At 42.4% G+C, this 22,617-nt stretch overlaps 1 protein-coding gene across 1 annotated transcript in view; it reads right to left on the reverse strand.

The window, feature by feature from the left end:
* The window catches only part of LOC126397119 (seizure protein 6 homolog), a 475,464-nt gene that overhangs the window by 127,990 nt on the left and 324,857 nt on the right, over nucleotides 1–22,617 (reverse strand). Inside the window, exon 5 of the mRNA XM_050055639.1 lies at nucleotides 15,912–16,097. Within this exon, the coding sequence (XP_049911596.1) occupies nucleotides 15,912–16,097 (186 nt within the window). The remainder of the gene's footprint in view (nucleotides 1–15,911; nucleotides 16,098–22,617) is intronic.

Below are 22,617 nucleotides of genomic sequence, written 5' to 3' on the forward strand. Positions count from 1 at the left end.
AGAAAAAATGTGTTACTGAATTTGGGTGAATCATCCATTAAAACTGACCAAATAAAGTCCTTACAATAATTAATAAATACACAGCCCTTGTATGTGTACAGTTACTTGGCTATTTAAGCTGATTCTAATCTTCTTATTCAAACTACTGTATACTGTTACTAGTCAGAAAGTGGATATTCAGAGCAGATTAATCACTAATCCATTACCTTTGATTTTAAATTCAAGAGCACGATGGGAACCAAGGAATGAGGTGACAAAGATAACATCATAAGAGATACACCAGACTTATCAACATGTACAGAAAATCCATCTACATGCGTGTGTGTGTGTGTGTGTGTGTGTGTGTGTGTGTGTGTGTGTGTTGTGTCCCAGCTGATCAGGTCAAGGTTACTCATGCAGACAAAGCTTAATTAAAGCAGAGCAGGAAGAATAAACCCAGTGGCATCCTGCCCAGCCTTCAGTAATTACACTTCGATACACCTGCCTTATGCTCACACACACACACACACACACACACACACACACACACACACACACACACACAGTCAATACAGAAGTACAGCAACACAAACTCCCTCTTTCAGAGAAACATTGCCTGTGCTGTGAATTAGAGTCGATCAGGGTGATCAGGAGTATAATGGTCATTTATTATTCATCAGCCAGCCTCATAGGAGCAAAGAAATGTCATGAAAAAGGACCAGAAGGTCCAGTGGATAACTCTTGGCTGTAAGTCATCTGAAAAAAAGGGCCTAGAATGCTGTGATTGTTGATGGGAATTGTGTGGAAAAGCGGGAAGAGGGACTGAGGCACAGTTAACACAGATTCAGAAAGCCAGGACTGATAAGCAAAGCTCCTTTCCCACTAGACAAAAAAAACAACAACACAAGAATGACTTTACAATAGTAACTGGTAGTTAACAACTCCTGCTCCGATCAGCTTTGATCAACACCCAGGTGGATGTGTTAATTTCAGCCCCTTTGCCAGCATGATGTAAGGATAGGCCAGCACCAAATACCGCCCGTCTCCATCCAAGCATCGTTCAAACATCTTTCCAAATTTAGTTCTCTTAGTTTGTTTTTTTCTTTTAAAATTAATTGCAAGACATTAAACAGAACATCGACAAGACAGTGTAGACAACACAAAACAGTGGATACAGGACAGGGAAACTGACCATAGAACAGGAGAGCAAAATGTCATTCTGGTGTTGTGTTTTATGTGCGTGCGTGCGTGCATGCATGCGTGCGTGCGTGCATGTGTGTGTGCGTGTAGCTATCAAATAAGGTGTAAACAAAAATCACACATTCACACAGACCAACAAACAAGCAAACAAAAAACAAGCAAACAAACAAACAAACAAAAAGGGCTAACTGACAGAATAGTACTATTGCTGACACTACTTCCACCACCACTAATAACTCTAATACCTATATGGTCAGGGAGGGTGACAGCAGCACATCCGCCCCTGCCACCGGGAGCGAAACGGGATCGGGGCACCGTCCCGGGGCTCCGGAGCGGGCTGGCAGGGCACACACGGTAGGTTACGTGTTTTATTTGTTATTTATTACTACCTTCAAAATATTGTTACTGTGAATATCTTTCCCACCTGGGACCATATTTGTTGTCGTGTTTGTTTGGTATCTTTTTGTTTTGTTTTTTGTTTTTATTTGTTGTATTTTGCTGGTCCCAATTTGGGTCGCCCCCAGATCTTTAGACTGGGGACGACTTAGGAGGGAGCTGGCCCATTTGGGTTTGATCCCCTCCTAATCTGCCTCCTGACCTGCCTGTTTTAAAGGGAGTCAGCAGTAAAACTTGACTGTATTGTAGTTGAATTGAAGAACACAGTGACACAGCCCTGTCCCCCCCTGCCTCCAACTCCAGAGATACCAATTACGGCCACCACTGCACCCATATGGTGGTGATGGCAGTGAAATGAAATATGTGTATTGTATTGTATAATTTTTTTTTTATTTTTTTTTTAAAGGGAAGGCAGGGGGGTTAAATAAAACAAAAGTGGTGGTGATGGAAATACATTTAAGTAACAAAAACAAAACAAAAAATATTAAACTTTCATCAATAATATTTCTCCAAGACATACAATTCAACATAGACTGAAATGGAATGGGTGCTCGATTCAGATTTGAGGGGAAAGAAAGAAAAAAATAAAAATAAATAAATAGAATTAATAATAATAATAATAATAATAATGATAATAATAATAAAAATGATGCTAATAATAATAATAATAATAATGATGCTAATAATAATAATAATAATAATAATAACACAGTGCTACATATGATCAGACATAGATAGATACATACATACATACACACAACCGTACTCTCCCATAAACATACGCAACATATCCCCTTGTTTTCCCCCCTTTCCCCTTCCTTGCATGTTTTTGGTTTCCCTTACATGTGCATGTGCATGTGTGTGTGTGTGTGTGTGTGTGTGTGTGTGTGTGTGTGCGTGCAGGTTTAGGTGAAACTACAGTAAATGTTGATACAGATGTAGATGTGTTTAAGTTATGGTTGGTTCTCAGGCAAGAAGGGCAACAGGATCAAGATTGTAGGAAATTAATGAAAGATGACCAGATGGAGTGTGTAGCTAATGCAGTGTTTTGACTGGGGGAGGGTAGATTTTCTTGGCGATAGTTAGAGCCATAAGAAGTAGTTCATTGTTGAAATGTCTCCAGGTAAGTACAAAGAGGGGGATAAAGGGATGTGGCAGCCCAGGACTAGGAATAAGGTGACCAGACGTCCTGAAAAATTCGGGACAGTCCCGAAACCCAAGCAGTAGTCCCGAATCCCGAATCCTGCCCTAATTGTCCCGAAAATTACACTAGAGCAGAGTCTGGAGTAGTTATTGCCTGATAAAACATTAAAAACTGATCACGGTGGTTGAGTAGTCCTGCAGCTCCCGCTGGCTGCACATTGGCTGCAGCAGTTCCTACATGAATTATGGGTGTTGTAGTTTTTAAATTGTGTACAGCAGTGGCGACGAAGTAGATGAAGAGAGCGAACCTGCAGCCGCGAGGACAGGGAAAGCACAGGCAGCCACGAGAAGGTGTGATTTGCACGTTGCAGTGCAGCCTCTTGTTCTAACTGTTCAAAACTGTTCTACAGACTTGCTCTACAAACTGATTCACCTGTAACTAATGTACCAGGTGTCTTTATTTTTTATTTTTTATTGAGTTTAAAGGACAAGTGCACTTCCATTGATCGCTTCCATAACATAAAATGAGAAATTGGAAAGGAGGAAAAGATTGAAAAAATTGTTAAAGGGAACTGATCACAGATATATTGTGTCTGTGTGTTTTTACATCTATTGTTGCTTTAATTTGCCACTATGCTTTTAATGAAGCTGACATGTCATGACAGTCAAGCACCCTTCAGACATGGTACCTAGATGCTAGGTCCATTTGGCATTTCCACCACAAACAGTAGTGTTACAGTAAAAGTGGGCAGGGTTGTTGTAACTCACTGCTCTGTCCAGCATTCGCTTCCCCATTTCTGCTGACACAGAGGGAAGTCTAAACATCATTTATTGTCCACAGAATGAGACTGCACACCAACATTTTCAAAACAAAATGGAAGAAACTGCAGTGAGAGTCTGTCTCCATGGGATATTTAAAAATAGCAGGTTTTTTCATGTTCAAGTCCTTCTCAGGCAAGCGCAGGGGTTTAGTGTTGCTGTAGCCCACAGGAATGATGAAAAAGATGAATATCAAACAAAATGTTCTCCTGATGAATCACCAAAAGCCAAGGCAAAGAGATGGTTTTTAGCCGGGCTTTGAATGTATTTATAAAGGGTAAGGATCTAACTGTTTGTGGCAGGCTGTTCCACAGTATTGGACCAACATCTGAAAAAGCTCTGTCATGGAAAGCAGTGATATGTCAGTGGATCTGAGGGGACAAGAGGTGGAATAGGGAGTGAGGAGTTCTGAAATATAATCTGGTGCTAGTCCATGCAGTACTTTAAAAACAAATAAAAGAGTCTTAAAATAAATCCTATACTTTACAGGTAACCAGTGAAGCGAGGCCAATACAGGGGAAATGTGATCACTTCTCCTGGTACCAGTAATGAGCCTTGCTGCTGAATTCTGAACGAGCTACAAGTGTGATAGAGCTGACTGGTTGATGCCAGTGTAGAGGGAATTACAGTAATCTAATCGGGAGGAGATGAAAGCATGAACCTGAATTTCTAAATCTTTTATGGACAGAAATGATTTAAGTTTTGCAATGGATCTAAGATGGAAGAAGCTTGAGCTGACAACTGAGTTGATCTGTTTATCAAATTTAAAGCCAGAATCAAAGATGACACCAAGATTCTTTACATGAGATTTTAAATGTGAAGACAGAGGACCAAAAGCGCTGGTAACAGAAGCAGAAATGTCTGTAAGGCCAAAGATGAGGACCTCAGTTTTGTCATGGTTCAGCTGGAGAAAGCTTCGTGCCATCCAAGATTTTATGTCATTAATACAGTGTAATAGTGAATCAATGCTGCAAGGATGTGATGGTTTGGGAGGTACAACTGGAAATCATCTGCATAACAGTGATAAGATATATTGTATTTCCTCAGTATAGAGTCTAATGGAAGCATGTACAGTGAAAATAAAATTGGGCCTAAAATGGAGCCTTGGGGTACACCATAGGAGTTGGGAGCAGAGGAGGAGTACACATTACCAATTTGGACAGAGGCTGAGCGGCTTTGGAGGTAGGAAGCAAACCACTGAAGAGCCAGTCCCTGAATGTCAACAACATGCTCCAAGCGGTCCAAGAGAATGGAGTGATCCACAGTATCAAATGCTGCTGAAAGATCTAAGAGAATCAGAGTGGCATAACATCCCAAGTCTAAGGATAATAGTAGGTAATTTCTTACTCTAAACAGGGTGGATTCTGTGCTATGATGCTTTCTAAATGACATGACTGAAATGTATCCAGGATGCTGTAACTGTCAAGGTAGGAGATGAGTTGAGAGAAAACAACTTTTTCCAGGACTTTTGATAAAAATGAGAGCTTTGACACTGGACGGTAGTTACCAGGAACAGATGGATCAAGATTTTCTTTTTTGATGAGAGGATGAATGATGGCATGTTTAAAGCATAATTGGACATAGCCGTTCACTAGAGAGCTATTAATTATTGAGAGAACACTGGGCCCAACAGAGTTCAACACTTCCTTAAATAGGTGAGAGGGGATAATATCCAAGGAACATGAACTCGGATTCATAGGTGAAATGATGTGTGTCAAAGCGGAGAGAGAAACTGAGTTGAAATTGTTTAAAATGGAGGAACATGAAGGTGGCTCTGAAGGATCAACAGAAGGAGATACAATCTTGGAATGAATACTGTCAATTTTGTTGATGAAAAATGTTACAAAGTGTTCACAGGTATCTGATGTAGCATCATTAGACTTTGTGAACACTGGTATAAGTATTGAGTTAATTGTGTCAAATAAAACTTTGGGTCTGTGGACATGTTTGAATATAATATCTGAAAAGTATTTTGATCTCTCTGCTTTGACACATTTCTGATAATTAAATAATGCTGGTAGGACACTTGTAATTTATCCTTCTTCCATTTCCTCTCTGCTCTTCTGCATTCCTGCCTAAGTGAGCGAGTTGTGGAGTTGAACCAGGGCTGAGTTTTGTTTTTTCCTGTTATAACTTCACGAGGGGCAATTGAATTGAGAATATTGCTGCATATGCGATTACAATTATTTACTTGCTCTTCTGTGCCTAGGTCACCAGGGGAAGCTTCAGAGAGGAGAGCAGAGGAAAAGGCATCAGAGAACTGATGGATAGTGAGAGGAGTAATAGACCTGGAGTAGCTGTGTGGTTGACTACATTTAGGAGCCTTGCAAGGAAGTGAGGTGGAGAACATAATAGGCCAATGATCAGACAAACAAGAATTGTTGGTCTGGGCAGACGGGACAGGGATGCCAGATGTTAAAATAAGGTCCAGAGTATGACAATGTATGTGGGTGGGCTCCATGATTGACTGGGTAAGATTGAAAGAATCAATTAAATTCAGAATGTCCCGGGGGAGTGCATCAGATGGGCAGCAGACATGACTGTTAAAGTCTCCCAGGATCAGCACATGATCACAATTAACGCAATTAACGAGCACTGAGGATAGGAAGTGCAAGAACTCATCTATAAATTTTGGGTTGAATTTAGGGGGCCTGTATATGAGTGCACAAAGAACCGGAGTGGATCTTTCAATCTTACACAACATCAATTCAAAACTAGTGTACACATTAGATGACAGGAGTTTACAGTTAAAAACATATTTAAAAACCACAGCAACACCCCCTCCCCGGCCAGTGGTGCGCAGTGAGGTAAGAAATTTGTAATTTGGTGGACACAATTCAGAGAAGGAATTGACTTCACCAGGGGCCTCATGTACAAAGGGTGCATACGCACAAAAACGTGGTGTACGTCCTTTTCCACCACAAAGTTCAGATGTATCAAGAGTCAAATGACCGTGGAAATGTGCGGTGCCTCATGCCAACTTCATGGCTGGCGTACACATGTTTCTACAGCTGTTGATCCTTAGGCGACACTTAGAGGTGATACTGGGAAACTGTTATAATAAATAAATGTGAAAACAATGAGTCCTCAGAGTGATGTGCACATCAGAGACACATGAACAATTAACACTGATGAACAATTAACACACCCACGTGTCTGCAATTAGATGAGTGGATATAAAAGCATTTGCAAAGTGTGGTGCCGAAAATACCGTTAACAACAATGGCTGCTTTAGCAGTATTTGCCGCATTGGTTCTCGAGGGCAATCCTCCTGGAACTGTGCGCAAAGCTGTGGCTGGCCTTGCAGCGCGACACAGCAAGGAGCCATGGCTGCCTGTATCCATACAGGTGCTGACCACACTGGGNACAATTAACACACCCACGTGTCTGCAATTAGATGAGTGGATATAAAAGCATTTGCAAAGTGTGGTGCCGAAAATACCGTTAACAACAATGGCTGCTTTAGCAGTATTTGCCGCATTGGTTCTCGAGGGCAATCCTCCTGGAACTGTGCGCAAAGCTGTGGTTGGCCTTGCAGCGCGACACAGCGAGGAGCCATGCGCTGCCTGTATCCATACAGGTGCTGACCACACTGGGGTTCCTAGCAACAGGGGCATTCCAGAGGGAGCTGACCAACCAAGCGGGACTGTGCCAGTCGACCCTGAGCCGAGCCATGCCAGCTGTGTGGGACGGAATCATCCGCATGTCAGCCAGGTATATCAAATTCCCATATGTAGCTGAACAGGCCAACATTAAAGCGCAATTTGCAGCGAGAGCTGGTTTTCCTAATGTTATCGGAGCTATCGACTGCACACACATTGCTATAAAAGCGACATCACAGGATGACTGCACACACATTGCTATAAAAGCGACATCACAGGATGAATTTGTTTATGTCAACAGGAAGCATTTCCATTCGATCAATGTACAGATCATATGTGATGCGCAAATGCAATTAACCAACATTGTGGCGAGGGGGCCTGGTTCAACACACAATTCATAGCCTACATTCTGAGTAACAGCATGGTTGGGAACAGACTACAAGCTGGCATTGTGCGCGCGATGGGTGGCTTCTTGGTGAGTAAATAATTGATTTGTTTAATTGTCCTAAAAATTAATCCCCCTGATGTGCATTGAACATGTGCGCCCCCAAATATTATCCTGTCTTCACATCATCAGTACTAGTCAGTGGTTAAAGTTAGTGACTTGCTGTTTTGTGCTGGTTAAACTAGCCTACAGCTTCAGAGCTTTCTAACAAGCCCCTGATTGTTTTGGTGTGTAAACTACTCAAGTGTGACATTTCTTTATCAGCCTCACCTTTTCCCCGGCGCACTTCTGCATTCATTTACAACAATAGTGAGTAATTCATGCAAATGGTGTGTAAAATTAACAAGTGGAAACTGTAAATCCAGTTCACATAATTAATTGTCTGCTTTCAATTGACCCCAGGCGACTCTCTGTTCAAACAGGGTGAGCTCCTCCTCTCCTGTCCCCCCGCCGATTTTGGCCACACTTTGGTGGTTGGCAGCCGTCCTCCGCTTCACGTCCACCTTAGTGTCGGACCACTTCTTTTTTAATTCTGCGTGTGTACGCTTTTCTGACCCCACAGCATTGACAGCCTCACACACACTCTCCCACTCACTCCTCCTGCGTTTAGTATTGATGCCGGAGGACAGTGTGCCATAAAGTACATTTTTGCGCACCTCCACTTCAGTGAGTAGCGTCTCCAATTCCCATTCTGTGAAGTTTTTCTTTTTCCCCGTCTTACTCATTCTTTTGTTTTAGTTTTCTGCTCGTGCAGAGAGGGGAATCTCAGGTGCAGGGTCAATTTAAATATGATTTGCATATTTAAATAGGGGCTTGGACAGGGAGGGGTCGGGTACTCCAACATGTGCGCTCAATTCCACGTTGATTGGGATGTACAAAGGAAATGTGCTTGGATTCATGCGTACGCACAGATTCATACATCTGGATGTTTTTGTGCATACGACGTTTTCTAGATTTAAGCGTATGCCATGTTTCTGTAGGAAATCCACGCAAATCTTTGTACATGAGGCCCCTGTTTCTTTGCCAGATTTCTGTCAAAAAAAGTTATGGGTTAAGATGAAGTCATTTAAAATGAAACTTTTGTTTGAGAGATCTGATATTCAGGAGGGTCATTTGTATCAAGACACTTAAAGTGACGACCATGGGTGAGCTGGGATGAATAAATGTGGGCCTAATGCAGATCAGATTGTTATAATTTGGGATGGGTCTATGAACAGAGACCCTTTTATTTGTTCTGGGATTAGTGATAACAGAAATCAATGAGCCTTGACAATTAGTAGGTTTTGAGAGGAGGGCCAGTGAATGTGGTGCTGCCATTGGAAGCTGGCAGGGGGCGCTGTCACTCAAAGTGCCCCTTCACGCAATTGGAAAGACGGAAAACCAATCAGAGTAAACAAAATGTGTGACGTAGGCTAGCACAACGCCACTGTAAACAGACCAGCAAGCTGCACCAGGGATGAGCTGTGATGATGTCTGGGAAAGAGTGTTGCCGTCTTTGTGGATTTCCTCCTCACTGTGGACTCCGAGTTGCATGGCTGTGATTCCCAGTTTGGTCGCTTCCCTGACCTGCTCCTCCATGAGAGCAACTAGCGGAGAAACAACAATAGCCACTGGGTTTTCACTGAGTCCCATCTTTTTCCCGATCAACGGACCCAGTTGGTAAATTAAACTTTTACCAAACCCCGTAGGAAGGATGGCAAACCAAAATCCTTTTTTTCAATAAAAGTTCTCAGTGCAGCCATTTGCTCTGCTTTAAAAGAAAATATACATTCCAGTTCGTTCAACACATTTACCATAGCAGTTTCAAAATCAGTAGGCATGTTGGTTGTTTACGAAATCGAATATGAGCTCACGAGATCAGGATGGTTTCACCAGGCTAGAGAGAAAGAGGGTGAGTGCATACAGCTGGATGTGTTGTTAACTGTCAGTCAAGCGGAGGTGGGTGCTCAACAGGACTTCACAGTCAGATCAATAATAATTGAGAAGAGCCGTGATCCTTCTCAGCTAGGATGCAGACTATCCCTGCCAAACAGAGATCTGCCCAGGAAAGTGATAAAGTTGTCAGCAAAGGGAACATTCCTGCTTAGACAGTAGCCCTTCAGCCACAAATGGAGTTGGTGGAGACGGCTGGTGGTAACGTCACCGGAGCGAGGTGGGGGAAACGGGCCGGAAACAATTAGCTGCTTCCCAGTGTCAAGCAGGCGGTCCAACAGGTGGATGAAGTCTTTCTTTAGAAGTTTCGACTTTTCTTGTTTTAGGTCGTTTATGCCGGCCGTATCTGTGGCAGACACCTCTGCCACAGCCACAACCTCAGCCACAACTCAGCCCTGAGCAAGAGTGACCATCCTCTTTTGACCAGTCAATGGACTGCAGTGTTTGTAGCTCCACCTTTTAGTACCAGATTTGTGTGCTAGGTACCCCAACAGAGGGATGACAAAAAATGGGGACGGTAAGGAGCAATTCCATTGATACCATCCAGAATTTTTCACAGTGGAAATGGAAAAAAATGTGTACTAAACCGAACTGTACTGTACCAGACTGCTTGGTGGAAAAGGGGCTTTAGTGTGTAATTGATCCAAGTGATGTCTGTTTCCTCTGTGGCCAACGTGGACATTGGAGACGTGATTGCCACAGAAATACCTCATCAACCTCAGTAGACAAGTCGGACTGAAAATGGTTACGGGCTGTCGGAGAGAGATGGACTCCTGCTGACAAGCCAAACCAACTTGTGGGGCCAGAAGAAGGTACTGCACCACACACACACACACACACACACACACACACACACACACATACTGAGCAGATTAATACACAAGCTATTGAGAGTTCAGACAATAGATATGCAATTGCTCTAACATACTGTATGTTCAGTACACATCTGATCATTTCAAGAAGTTTCTGCAACATACATTGACCATAACAGAACAAAATGTTGTATTCTTAGTTGACTCAGGAGCCACACATTCTGTGATAAAAGCTTTAGAATTCACTAAAAAAACAAAATTAAGTGGAGATTATGTGTACTCTGTTGGTTCATCAGGTCAAACAATTAGAGAAAACATTACTGTCCCACTCAAATGTGCGGATGAGTCAAATACAAGCTTCAAACATGCATTCTTGCTCTCTGAAGTCTGTCCCATTAACCTGATGTGCAAATTAGGCATTTGTTTGATCTCTGTCCACCACAGCCCAAACCTGAGATATGCATATCAGTGGAAATTGCAACCATCAACAACTTCTGAGCTTGTTACAGAAGCTAGGAAAACAGTTTTACCAGCTTCAACAGATTTCATGACACCAGAGGACCTGCATTGCACCTCTCATGTGTCACCAGGACCTGATGAGCCATATCAGGAAGGCTGGTTGAGGGAGAAATTTGACAAACTCACACTGACACACATTTATTGGACACGACACAAATGTGCTATATCAGTCTCTCTCACACCAGCTCAATGTGACATGTACACCATGGACCATTCTGTCCCACACCTTACATTTGCAAAACACACAGATAACTGGGAAGATTTGGGCCCATTTATAAAATCATGTCAGCGCACAGCCGATTGGCAAAAAACATCTGATCGATCTATTTTATTTTCACCAACACTGCAGTGCTACTCTAAAACTTTAACATTTGTTGTGCACACTCAAAGAAAAATCCAGCTGGTACCTAAAAGCACTTCTAAATCTTTTTCTTTTTTGTCCGAAGAACAACCTACAGCTATTACAGCCCTACAGGAGGTCCCTAAGACACTGTGGGCTGTCGGTAAGTATGATGTTGGCCTCATCAAAGCCTGTGAACCTGTTGTAATCACTCCAAAATCAAACTTTAGACCTTGCAAGGCTCAATATCCACTTAAACAAGAAGCCATCGGCGGCATAACACCAGCCTTTGAGTCTCTTAAAGCAGCAGGAGTAATTGTTCCCTGTGATGACTCTCCAATGCGCATACCTTTGTTCCATTTTGCTCCCAAACTCAATTGCTGTTTGTAAATGCCTTGCTCATACTAACAACTCAGATTCTGTCTCTCTAGGAAAAGCAAGAGGTGATGCCGCTGCAAAAAGAGCTGCACTCCAACCCACTATCCTTGATCCCTTGTTTGTTTCAACTCCAGTCTCTATTCCCAGCTCCCTTACAGCAATACAGTCCTTTGCCACACCACAAGAAAAGACGTTGTGGAGACGCTGCGGTGCCACACAGGAAGAAGCAGTGTGGCGGGGACCCGATGACAAACCTTGCCTGCCCAAACATTTCTTTCCTCACTTTGCAAAACTGACACATGGATTGGACCATGTGTGAAAAGGGGGGATGTTGGATGCCATAACTCAACACTGGTTCACCAAAGGGTTTTCAGTTCATGCGCAGAAGTTCTGTCAATCATGTATGGTTTGTGCCATAACGCAGGTAAAACCAAAACAATCACACACGCCGCTCACCCACCACCAGACAGACATTTGAATACCAACTAAACTGAGCAGCAATAATGGCTCACACTGTCAATTCTGCAATAACCCAAATCAGTGAATTTCTTGCCATTGACCTCAAACAACATTGTGCATACCACCCTGCCAGTGGAGGTGCTGTCGAACGAGAAAATGGCACTCTGAAATCAAAATTGGCCAAGTGTTGTGAGGAAACGGGACTGCCATGGACAAAAGCTCTGGCTATTGTTCTAATGCATTTGAGAATGAGAAAAAGGTCCAGAGTGAACACAAGTCCCTTTGAAAGTCTTTTTGGCAGACCTCCATCCCTAGGAGTGGAGCCTGTAACCAGGCCACTCCCCTCCACTGGCCTATGTGAGGATGACATGTTACAATATTGCAAAAACTTATCTTCCACTCTCTCTCAAATCTCTCAGCAGGTGAAATCAGCCCCTCCACCACCAGCTTCCACATCACTCCATGATTTGCAACCTGGCGACTGGGTGGTGATAAAGGACCTAAGAAGGAAACACTGGCACTCCAAACGCTGGCGAGGTCCATTCCAGATGTTCCTGACAACGCATACTGCTGTGAAGATCGCTGAGAGAGCAACGTGGATTCACGCCAGCCACTTCAGGAAGATCTCTGAGCCAACTGAGGAGCTCAGCTGTCGACGCGAGGACGGACAACGTGAGGACGGACAACGCAAGGACGGACAACGCGAGGAAGGACAACGCGAGGACGGACGAGTGCAACAGAGGACGGCATGAGGAATAACTCCGTGAATTCAACAGACACCAACCAGACGTGCTGGACTAACAACGCAAACCTTTTCCCACCAGACTACACCATGTACCACCTGATCCTGACCCTATCATGTTTGGCTATGCTGACAGAGGCCTACACCTACAAACCTGCCAAGACTGTCACTCTGACAGAAGGACAAAGTGCAACATTCAGCTGTACTGTTCCACCCCGGAATTTGGCAATCAGGTCAAATTCACACATATTATGAACGTTAACAATGCCAATCAAAATTCAGCCTCATTTCACATTCCTGATCCCCATCATTACCCCAGCTCAGACTCTGACTCTGATGATGACATTTCGTAAATAATGTTTTCCTTTTTTTTGTATACATATACATATTTTTTGTTTATCATTATTATTATTTTTTTTTCTCTTTCTTTTCCTTCCTTTTTTTTACCCTCTCTTTTCTTCTAAACAACTGCCATGATGATACATTTTAAAATCCATGTGAATTAATGTGTCGGATAATTAAGTTGTAACTACATATATATTTTTTCCTTTCTTTTCTTTTTTTGTTTTAGTGATTAATCAATAATCAAAAGGGGGGAATTGTAATTGTAATTTCATTTTATTTTATTTGTGTATTCTTTGTGTTTTCAAATACTTCAAATGTCTAGACCTCTTAACCTCCCACCTAGATACAAAATCCTGCAGGATACGCCAGGTGTGAAACACACCCTAGGGGGTCGGAGCCAATACTTGCAGCAGACGAAAGAATGTGAAAACAATGGGTAGGGGCGCCGCTCCCTGCCGCAGACAGAAGGGTGTGAAACACACCGTAAGAGGCGGTCATCAGGTATAAATGTTTAAGCTTCCCCGTGCTCTGGGTCTTTCTTCATTCTGACCGCTCATGTGCTGATTGACCTTTTCTTTGCAAAGAAAATAAAAACCTTGTCGGCCGGCAGAAGTCTCTATTTTATTATTCACCAGCAGCAGAGAATTTCCACGACAAGTGCTATACTGAGGTCCTCACCTTAACTTTGGTGACTCTCTTCACAGTCATCTGAAAGCAGCAGGTATCTGTTTCATCTGCAGTCTTTAACTGGAGTGATGTTGTTCACTACACACGGCAGATATGCTGATTACATCTTGTGCAACCAGAATCATTCTCTTGTAAAATAATCACATATTTCCATCTTGTTGCAAGCCTTAGCATAAACATTATTAGCGTAGTTAGCAATAGCATTACATCATCATAAACACGCTCATTGATCACCCTGTGCTTATATGACAATCAAATGTGTTATTTTGATTAGGCTAATTATTCAAATGCACATAATAGGCATGTTAGAGACAGAAGCATTGAGAACAGGTCACATAGCTCTGATGTAACTCCCTTAAAATTTCTCGCTTCGCTTAATACTCCCTCTGGACTTTCTGTTCCTGCCAGTCTGTCACCTGCTGTCTCTATCCTAAACACCAGGTAACTGGGATAAAGGCTGTATACATCATCTTTTTTTTTTTTTAATATGGCTGGCAAACATGTTGGCTAAAGTTCTACATTTTGAAATAAAAATACAGCTAGATGTGTGTCTGTGATGAACAAATGTGATGTGCTTGAGATAGGTTCAGGTTCAAAGAGTCAAGTGTACGTTTCCTCTGAGGAAACTGTTGGTGTATCATGATGGGGACATAAGCGAATGTGAAGAGCCATGATTGCCACAGCATCTAACGCACCCACCTATAACACTGTGTTCTTTCTGACTCCACCCCGTGCCCAATTTCACTACAGGTGTGCCAAGTGATCCTGACCATAGCATTACCAAAAGCATGTTTGGCACACTCCCGACACACTTGGCAGGGCGCACCAGACTGGGATCTGGTCATTGCTTGGTTCACCATAACTGAACCTGTGGTGTCCTCTTGTCACAGAGACTCTGTGTGCACATGAGGATACAACTTTACTACTTTATTACCATAACACCTCAAAGTAGTGGGCCAAAGAGTCTCATCGTCCCCCATGTTCTGCTACCAGTGCTTGGCAGAGCACAACATCACTCCAGTCAGAGAATGCAGATGGAACAGATACCTGCTGCCTTCAGGCGGCAAGTCACCAGTGTAAAAGAAAGGTCCCTAACAGGACTAAGGCGCACCAAAGAACACGAGTGTTGATCCATATAGGTACTCCTTGATCTGACATTTTCAACTTAAATCAGTAGCTTAAGTTAACAGGATGTCTATGCATGCTGGCATGACACTCCTGGTCTCTGATAAACATTACCAGAAGGAAATCACTTTTTCATGATTATCTCTTTATCGAGAGATAACAAAGCTCATTTTACCAAGATAACAAAATAATTAACTTGTGATCTTGAGATAATGGCAATGAAAAGAATAATTGTAAGCACGGTTGTTCTTGGCTTCCATATGATAGTGCTAATATTGTCAAGAAATATATTGGTTTTATCTATACATTTCTGTTAATAAATACAGTGTATCTATCACTTACATTAAGTCATATCTGTATTATCATTATTATGTGTAATCTTATACTAACAATATTAATGTTGATATTAATATCAACAGTATTTTAACAGTATTTTCTGTTTTTATTGAAAATATTGTTGCAAATTAGCAAATCTCACAATAAATATAACATATGTACTATGTAAATTGTAAATGGTTTAATCTTTAAAGAGAATACATTTAAATGCAGTCACACAGTCACAACTATAATGCAACCTTTTTGTAGTTTTATGAATTATTTGTTACTTCTTCCCTAATTTGATAACAGCATTAAAACACTGATTCATACATTCATTAAGTAAATATAAAAAATATTACATCAGAGTAGAGAAGCTGGAACATATGTGCATTTTTCAAGTCCTCAGTCTTTAAATGATGACAGATAATTGTGAGCTGTAAAGCCCTCTGAGACAAATTGTGGTATTGTGGTACTGGGCTTTATAAATGAAGTGAAGTGAATTAAAGTGAATTCAATTCAATTAGAAAACAATGAAATTAATAAACTAAGTGGACTATTGAAAATAGTATTTATAGGTTCGGTTGCTGTCCTCTCTATCTTTGGGCTGTGGATCTTGACAATAAGATTTGATTGTGCTGTAATTCTGGTGTTTTGGTTCGGGTGACCTTACCTAAGCAGTGGGGTTCCTTGCCACTCCAGTAGGGGGTGCTAGCATTGCGGCAGGTCAGCATGCTGAGGCCTTGCAGCTGGTAGCCGGTCAGACAGGAGAAGAAAGCCTCCCCTCCAGAGTGGAGACTGCTCACTGATACATCACCATAGAGAGGTCGCTGGGGGAAGACACAGCTCAAGACAAAGGCTGCAGACGCAGATAGGGGAAGAAATGAAAGAGACAGAGATAGAGAGATATAAAGGCAGAAAAAGAAAGAGACACAAAGAGGGAGAGAATTATGCTGAAAGGAAGAGCTGAGCTTTGGTCTGAGGACTCAGTGAGTTAGTTTGAGCTGGAGCTTCCTTCCATACGGTCCTGAATAAGTTCTAATAATAAATGGTATCATTCAGGCTATAAATGGTTTTGGTTAGGGGTTGTGAAGAGGAAAAAAAATCTCAAAAAGAAAAAAAAAAAAAAACAGGCTTTAACAACTTATCAAATTAACACATTCACTCATCCAGATTTGGTGGCTGGGCATTGAGAGCACATTACTGGCATGACTTTAGATAAAACACCAACTGTAACAGCTGAAGGGGAAAAAGCTCCATTCTGAAAAGTAAAGCTGCTGCCCTCAGTGTTATGTCCCTGAATTTCAGGCAGTGCAAATTAAAACGCTTAAAAAGAGACTGAAATGGGTATAGAAAAATGATCAAATAATAGCCAAAGAAATAGAAAAAAAGTGTGGGAAGCTGAGAAATTCCTGGTTAAATAAAAAACATTACCTGTACTATAATGGCTCACATGGTAAATTCAAATCCAGAGCACTAACCTCATCAATACAACAACAGAGTCATGTCATACTCACCACTGCTGCTCTGACTCACTCAGTTTAACAGGGTTCCCATACATATTTATGTACAAAATGTAAAAAAAAACAAAAACATAATAAAATTTCCATGACCATTTACAACATATATCATAAGCAGAACTGTATAGTACTTAAAGGAGCTATATGTNATTTACGGTCTGCAAATCATGTTTATATTTTGAATTTGTGTTTTGGCCTGTTGCGCCACCCACCGCCGTCTACCAGTCACGCAGTCAGTAGAGTCTCAGCATCAGTTACAGTTACAACTGAGCTACAATGGCTGACAGTGCGACTAAACCCAAACGACCTCGTTATGATTCCCAAAAACGCCAAGACAAAACTCGAGGCAAAGCGAGGGTCTATATAGGAGATGCTTTTGAACGTTGGAGACGGTTGAAAGTGGAGAAGAATTGAAATCGGATGTCGAAGTGGCTACTCTTCTCCTCGACAGGTAAACTTTAGTCAAAGTTGGCTAACTAGAATCATAGCATTTCGAATACTTTCAACTGTTATTCATTTTCGATCATACATTGTAGCCCATGTGCAGGTGGGTCATCGACCCGACTGATTTTTTTGAGAAACAAACGTTAGCAGCACGGCAAGCAGCATTAGCAGTGTTCCTGTACATAGCATTAGCGGCTGGCTCCTCCTCCGCTGTATCCCGGCAGCAGCAGAGAAGCCGGACTTGCTCGAACTGTCCGCTGGAAAACCGAAGATCAAGGACACGGCAACGCGGCCCTGCCACGGCAGCCGCCCGTGGGCAAACAAGTCACCCCCAATTTCGGAGTCGATAGGATTCAATTCTAGTCAATGTGTGTGTTTCAACTGGCTGCGGCTGTGCTGTGTTCCGGCTCCGTCTCAGCTGCGGCACTCCGGAGCCCTCCGCAACAGATACGCAGGACTTCAATTTTTGCTGTCAGTCTCCAGCATGCCGCTGTCCAGCAGCCTCGAATCTGTAGGGGAGGGGGGGCGGACACGACTCGCGGCAGTATTTTGAATTTGAGTGCAGTAACCGACCGTTTTGGCCACATTCTTACATACGGCGCCTTTAACTTCAAATGTTAATTATATTATTATAGGTGGTCCATGGACATAGAGCAGTAGAGCTCCCAGGACTGGGGGGTAACAGCCGACAGTTTGGTTGGCCTGAAGGGTTCATTTGTTTGAATATTAAAAAGAAAAAGTGCTCTGTGCTTTAAAACTACCATGCTCTATTCAGAGCCGTTAAAACTAAACCAAAGGGCCACTGGCTCTCTGAGTGACAATAAAATGCACTAGGCTGCCCATGTAAATTGCTCAATCTCAAAAATGTGGTGCACTTTAGATCTATTAGTGGGGCACATGGAAACTTTGAGATTCCTGAGCCTACATGTTAAATCACACTGTCACAACATGATTTTTCTGGCCTCACGCCCAGCGTTAAACATACTTGATGGTATCATCAACACATTAGAGCTATGTTACGTACACAGCTACAGCAAAAACAAATGCCATTATGTCACACTATGTGGAGGGTTATCAATGGAACATTACTGCTGCTTACTTTCAAATGGTCTCCTCTGCTATTTTTTGTCAGGTGCTGAGCAACTGTAAATTCAACAAACTGCAAGTTTTACATTAAAGGAATACTACAAAATGACCATTTGTACCGTGTTACTCTGAATCCATGCCTCCACGGAAAACAGCAAACATATTGATTGACTGACTGATTAATTAGGGACCATGTTAACAACAGCAAAACTATATCAAAACATCAGGTTACAAACTCTCACACAACTTGTGGACTGTATTCTAAGTTTCATTTATCCAGTCATTCAGTGGGCCTACTGCCCAAACACAATTTTGTGAATCCTAGAATAGCAAAAGAATGGCCCACTTTACTTTGTCTTGCTCTGTCTGGGATTAGCTTACCCTGACATTCTTACCTCAACCCTAACCAATCCCACTCCTCTTGCCTTAACCTAACCATTCAAAGCAACAAAAGAAAAGGGTACTAGCCAAGGAGAGTAGGGCAGGTCATTCTTCTTTCACTGTCCTAGGATTTGCAAATTTGCCTCTCAAAGACATGCATTTTTTCTCAGACCTTATTATTTAAAACTGAACCCAAAGTGAAACTTTTCAGGGCTCTCTTCAAAGTCAGATTCCATCATTCCAATTTTTTTTCACACAAAAAAAGGAAGAAAAAGAAGTCAGCAGGAGGACAGTTTATAGACTGGTGAGTTAATTTCTTCATTCTGATGAGTGACTACACGTCACCACTGTCCAAAGCCAAGCATAAAAAGCACCACCAACACTTGTAAAATACACATAAGAGCCTACATTTTGCATTAATTTAGCAGAGCTGACAGAGAGGTGACTGGAAATGTCTGCACCTAAGTAATTTGATTATGTCTGTATTAACCGGTAATTTCCCCACAATGTGAAACATCAGCACAGGAAGTCTCGTTTTATGGATAGTAACAGTGATTGAGGACAAAAAAAACCCAGCTATCTGGAAAAAAATGAGCGAATGAACGGTATTTTTCTTAAACCTCTTGAAATTATTAGGCTTTTCATACTGTATTTACAGCATCTTATTGTTGTAAATGTGACCCCATAGTTCCTGATTTTCCAGTCACTGTCGAATGTATTTTTAATTAAGCTGTCTGCCTAAACAGAGGTTAACAAAAATACACAGCAACACCAGTGACATTTAGTGTACAGTATCCCTTTGTGGCTACCACCTTTTGACTGCTAAGGTAGCATTTACACCCATAGACTATACAAAGCCCTGTCACATTACAGCCTATATGTGGGAATGTGTGCAGACTGACTCTCAGGTGACCAGTTAACTAACTGGCTTTTTTATTGCCTCTGATCTGTCTTCCTTCAGCCGCCTGGCATTGGGCCAAACATATTAATAATATATTTCTGCTAAAGACTCTGATCCATCTCACTGTAATTGTCCTAGTTTTATTGTTAGCCCTCGGATGGCTTGGCAGTAGAGCTGCTATTGATTCTGTCTGTTGGGGACAGCACTGTGCCTCAGGCGAGGAAATATGTACGGAGATTAAATAGGCCAATAAATGACAACCTACGACCTCGGCCGCTTCCAACACTCTGTTAGGGCTGAGGGATGTTCGCCAGCTCTATAGTGTCTCACAGAAATAGAGATAAGAAGAGCAGTTTTGGTCTTTATAGTATTTCTCATTAAAGCAACATCCCTGACTAGTGCTGCCATAGCAGCAGCTGCTGGAGCCGTGTCCTATCACTCCCCAAGCTAGTCATTACCATGGTCAGCTGCTATTAATATCCAGGCCAACCAAAAACTAGGAAACTCATAGGCTCACTGGAGACTAGCAAAGAGATAAAAGAGCCATCATGGTAACATTGTGGCATCATAACACTGGTGCTAACAGGGAGCTTTCACAGAGACAAATTGCCTTGGAGTGGTTAAATGCCTGCTATATGCTACATCAGTTTGTCTTGTCTGAGTAGAACTTAAGGCCATTTATCATGTTTTGGTTTCAATGAAAAGTTATTGATAATCACTGCTCTTATTTTTTCTCTTTAATAAAAGAGGGTACAAGCTGACCTAGAGTATTCTAAGTCCACTGATCACCTGTGCCGGTTTTCCACCACAGGAACTTTTATCATTTACCCAGGATTTTGAAAAACCTTGTTAGTACAGTTGTTACTGTGACATTAACCTTTGGCGAGTAAGAAGCCAATACTTTATCAATACATGTTTTCAGCATGCATGAACATGTAAAAATGGGGCGTCAGTAGCATAGTGGATAGTGCTGGCGCCCCACGTACAGAGGCGATGCCTCGCCACAGCGGTCGCAGGCTTGACTCTGGCTTGCAACCATTTGCTGCATGTCACCCCCCGCTCACTCTCTCACCCCGCTTCACTCTGTCCTGTACATTAAAGGCAAAAGCCCAAAAAAATAATCTTTAAAAACATGTAGACATGTAGACATGTAGACAGCGATATTCAGTATGCTCCGTCCACAGTCTCTCATCCACTATCACTAATGTTATGTCTTACACAAGGACAGCACGCTAGTTCGGCTGTTAGCGAATTGTTACTACTGTAATAAGCTCAAATGACAGCTGTCTGTATGTAGACTAACTTAGTTTGACACTTATCTTAAAATACTTTTAAACTTAGCTGCTGGCTGAGACAAACAGCCCCAACTCTCTCTACCAGCACTAATGTTACCATGTTACCAGCCAATAAGCTGGCGGAGCTAAATATAGGGCACGCACCAAATTATCTACGTCAGGGGTGGCCAACCAGTCAGAGACCAAGAGCCACAAAAATTACCGTGGTAGTACAAAGAGCCACATCATAAACGCGTGCTTACAAACGCACTCCCTCTCTCACACAAACACGAAATGACATAAAATCAAAATCCATACATTTACAATTTTCAAAGCCAGATTTATTTATCTCACACACAAATGAATAACCATGAATAGAGATACACACAAACACAGTCTCTCCCTCTCATACTGTCTTTCTCCATACCCCCTCCACACCCACAGTCTCTCCCTCTCTCACTCTCTCCACACACATCCACACAGTCTCTCCCACTCTCATACTCTCTCCACACACATCCACACAGTCTCTCCCACTCTCATACTCTCTACACACACATCCACACAGTATCTCCCACTCTCATACTCTCTCCAGATTAGTGTTGTCATGGTACCAAAATTGGGACCCACGGTACGATACCAGTGAAAGTATCACGGTTCTGAGTAGTATCATGATTCCACAGCGAAAATGAGGCAGATGTGCCTTTTGTCATTTATAAAAAAATAAATCACTTTTCTATAATACATCACTGATATTTCAATGGAATAAATTACTTATTGACTTATTCATACTTCAAAAACAGCATCAATGAGTGATTAACATAGGGGGGATCAAAATAAAATAAATAAATAGCCTAAATAAAATAAAAATCAACCAGCCACCCTCCTCCCCTGATAAGAACAGTCCATTCAGTGCGGTGAGGTTTGTGGGCCGTTACCTGCCACAAAGAGAGAAATGTGAACGGCTCGTTTCTCCTCTGACACTCCACATACCTCTGTGCCGCCACGGCTCGGCTGGTCAGGTATTTCTGGGCAGTCATGATGCCAATTTATTCACCTGGAGCCAGGCTTCTCGGTCGCCGGTAAGCCGTTATCTTGCGCCGCGGAGCACTATGGCTGTTATTGGCCAGCACATGGACACTCACCCTCCTTTGATTGGACTTTGAACTTATCCCACAGTAGTGGCACCATGTCATGTACTGTGGTGTTTAGGTAGCAGCCTACTGCGGTCTACCATTGGTACCAGTATACCGTGCAACACTACTCCACACACATCCACACACAGTCTCTCCCTCTCTCATACTCTCTCTCCACACACACACACACACACACACACACACACACAAAGACACGCATTTCTTCCCTGACATTTTTTGTTGTGTGATATCGCCACCGCGCTGCAGTCCTGCATTCCTCCCGAACTCCAAACCCTCTCACCTGCCCGTGCGCGCTCCTCTCTCTCTCACTCGCTCCACTTAAGCCTGTTACATTGTGTGTGTGTGTGTGTGTGTGTGTGTGTGTGTGTGTGTGTGTGTGTGCGTGTAGTACAGTAGGCCTACAATAAAATACAAGACACAGGAAAAGGACAGACAGATACAAAAATAGCAAATATTTGCATATAAACTAAAACGCCAATGGTTCCAAAGCCTTGAGGTGAACCTAACCGTACTCATGGCAGGATTTGCAAGCGCTGAAATTAAGCTGTTTGGTGACTCAGATATCCTACACAATTACACTTTTGGGGCTTCTGAGGCTTGCGCTTCCCTTCCTTCAGAA

Source organism: Epinephelus moara, chromosome 2 (assembly GCF_006386435.1).
Source record: "Epinephelus moara isolate mb chromosome 2, YSFRI_EMoa_1.0, whole genome shotgun sequence".
NCBI lineage: Eukaryota > Metazoa > Chordata > Actinopteri > Perciformes > Serranidae > Epinephelus > Epinephelus moara.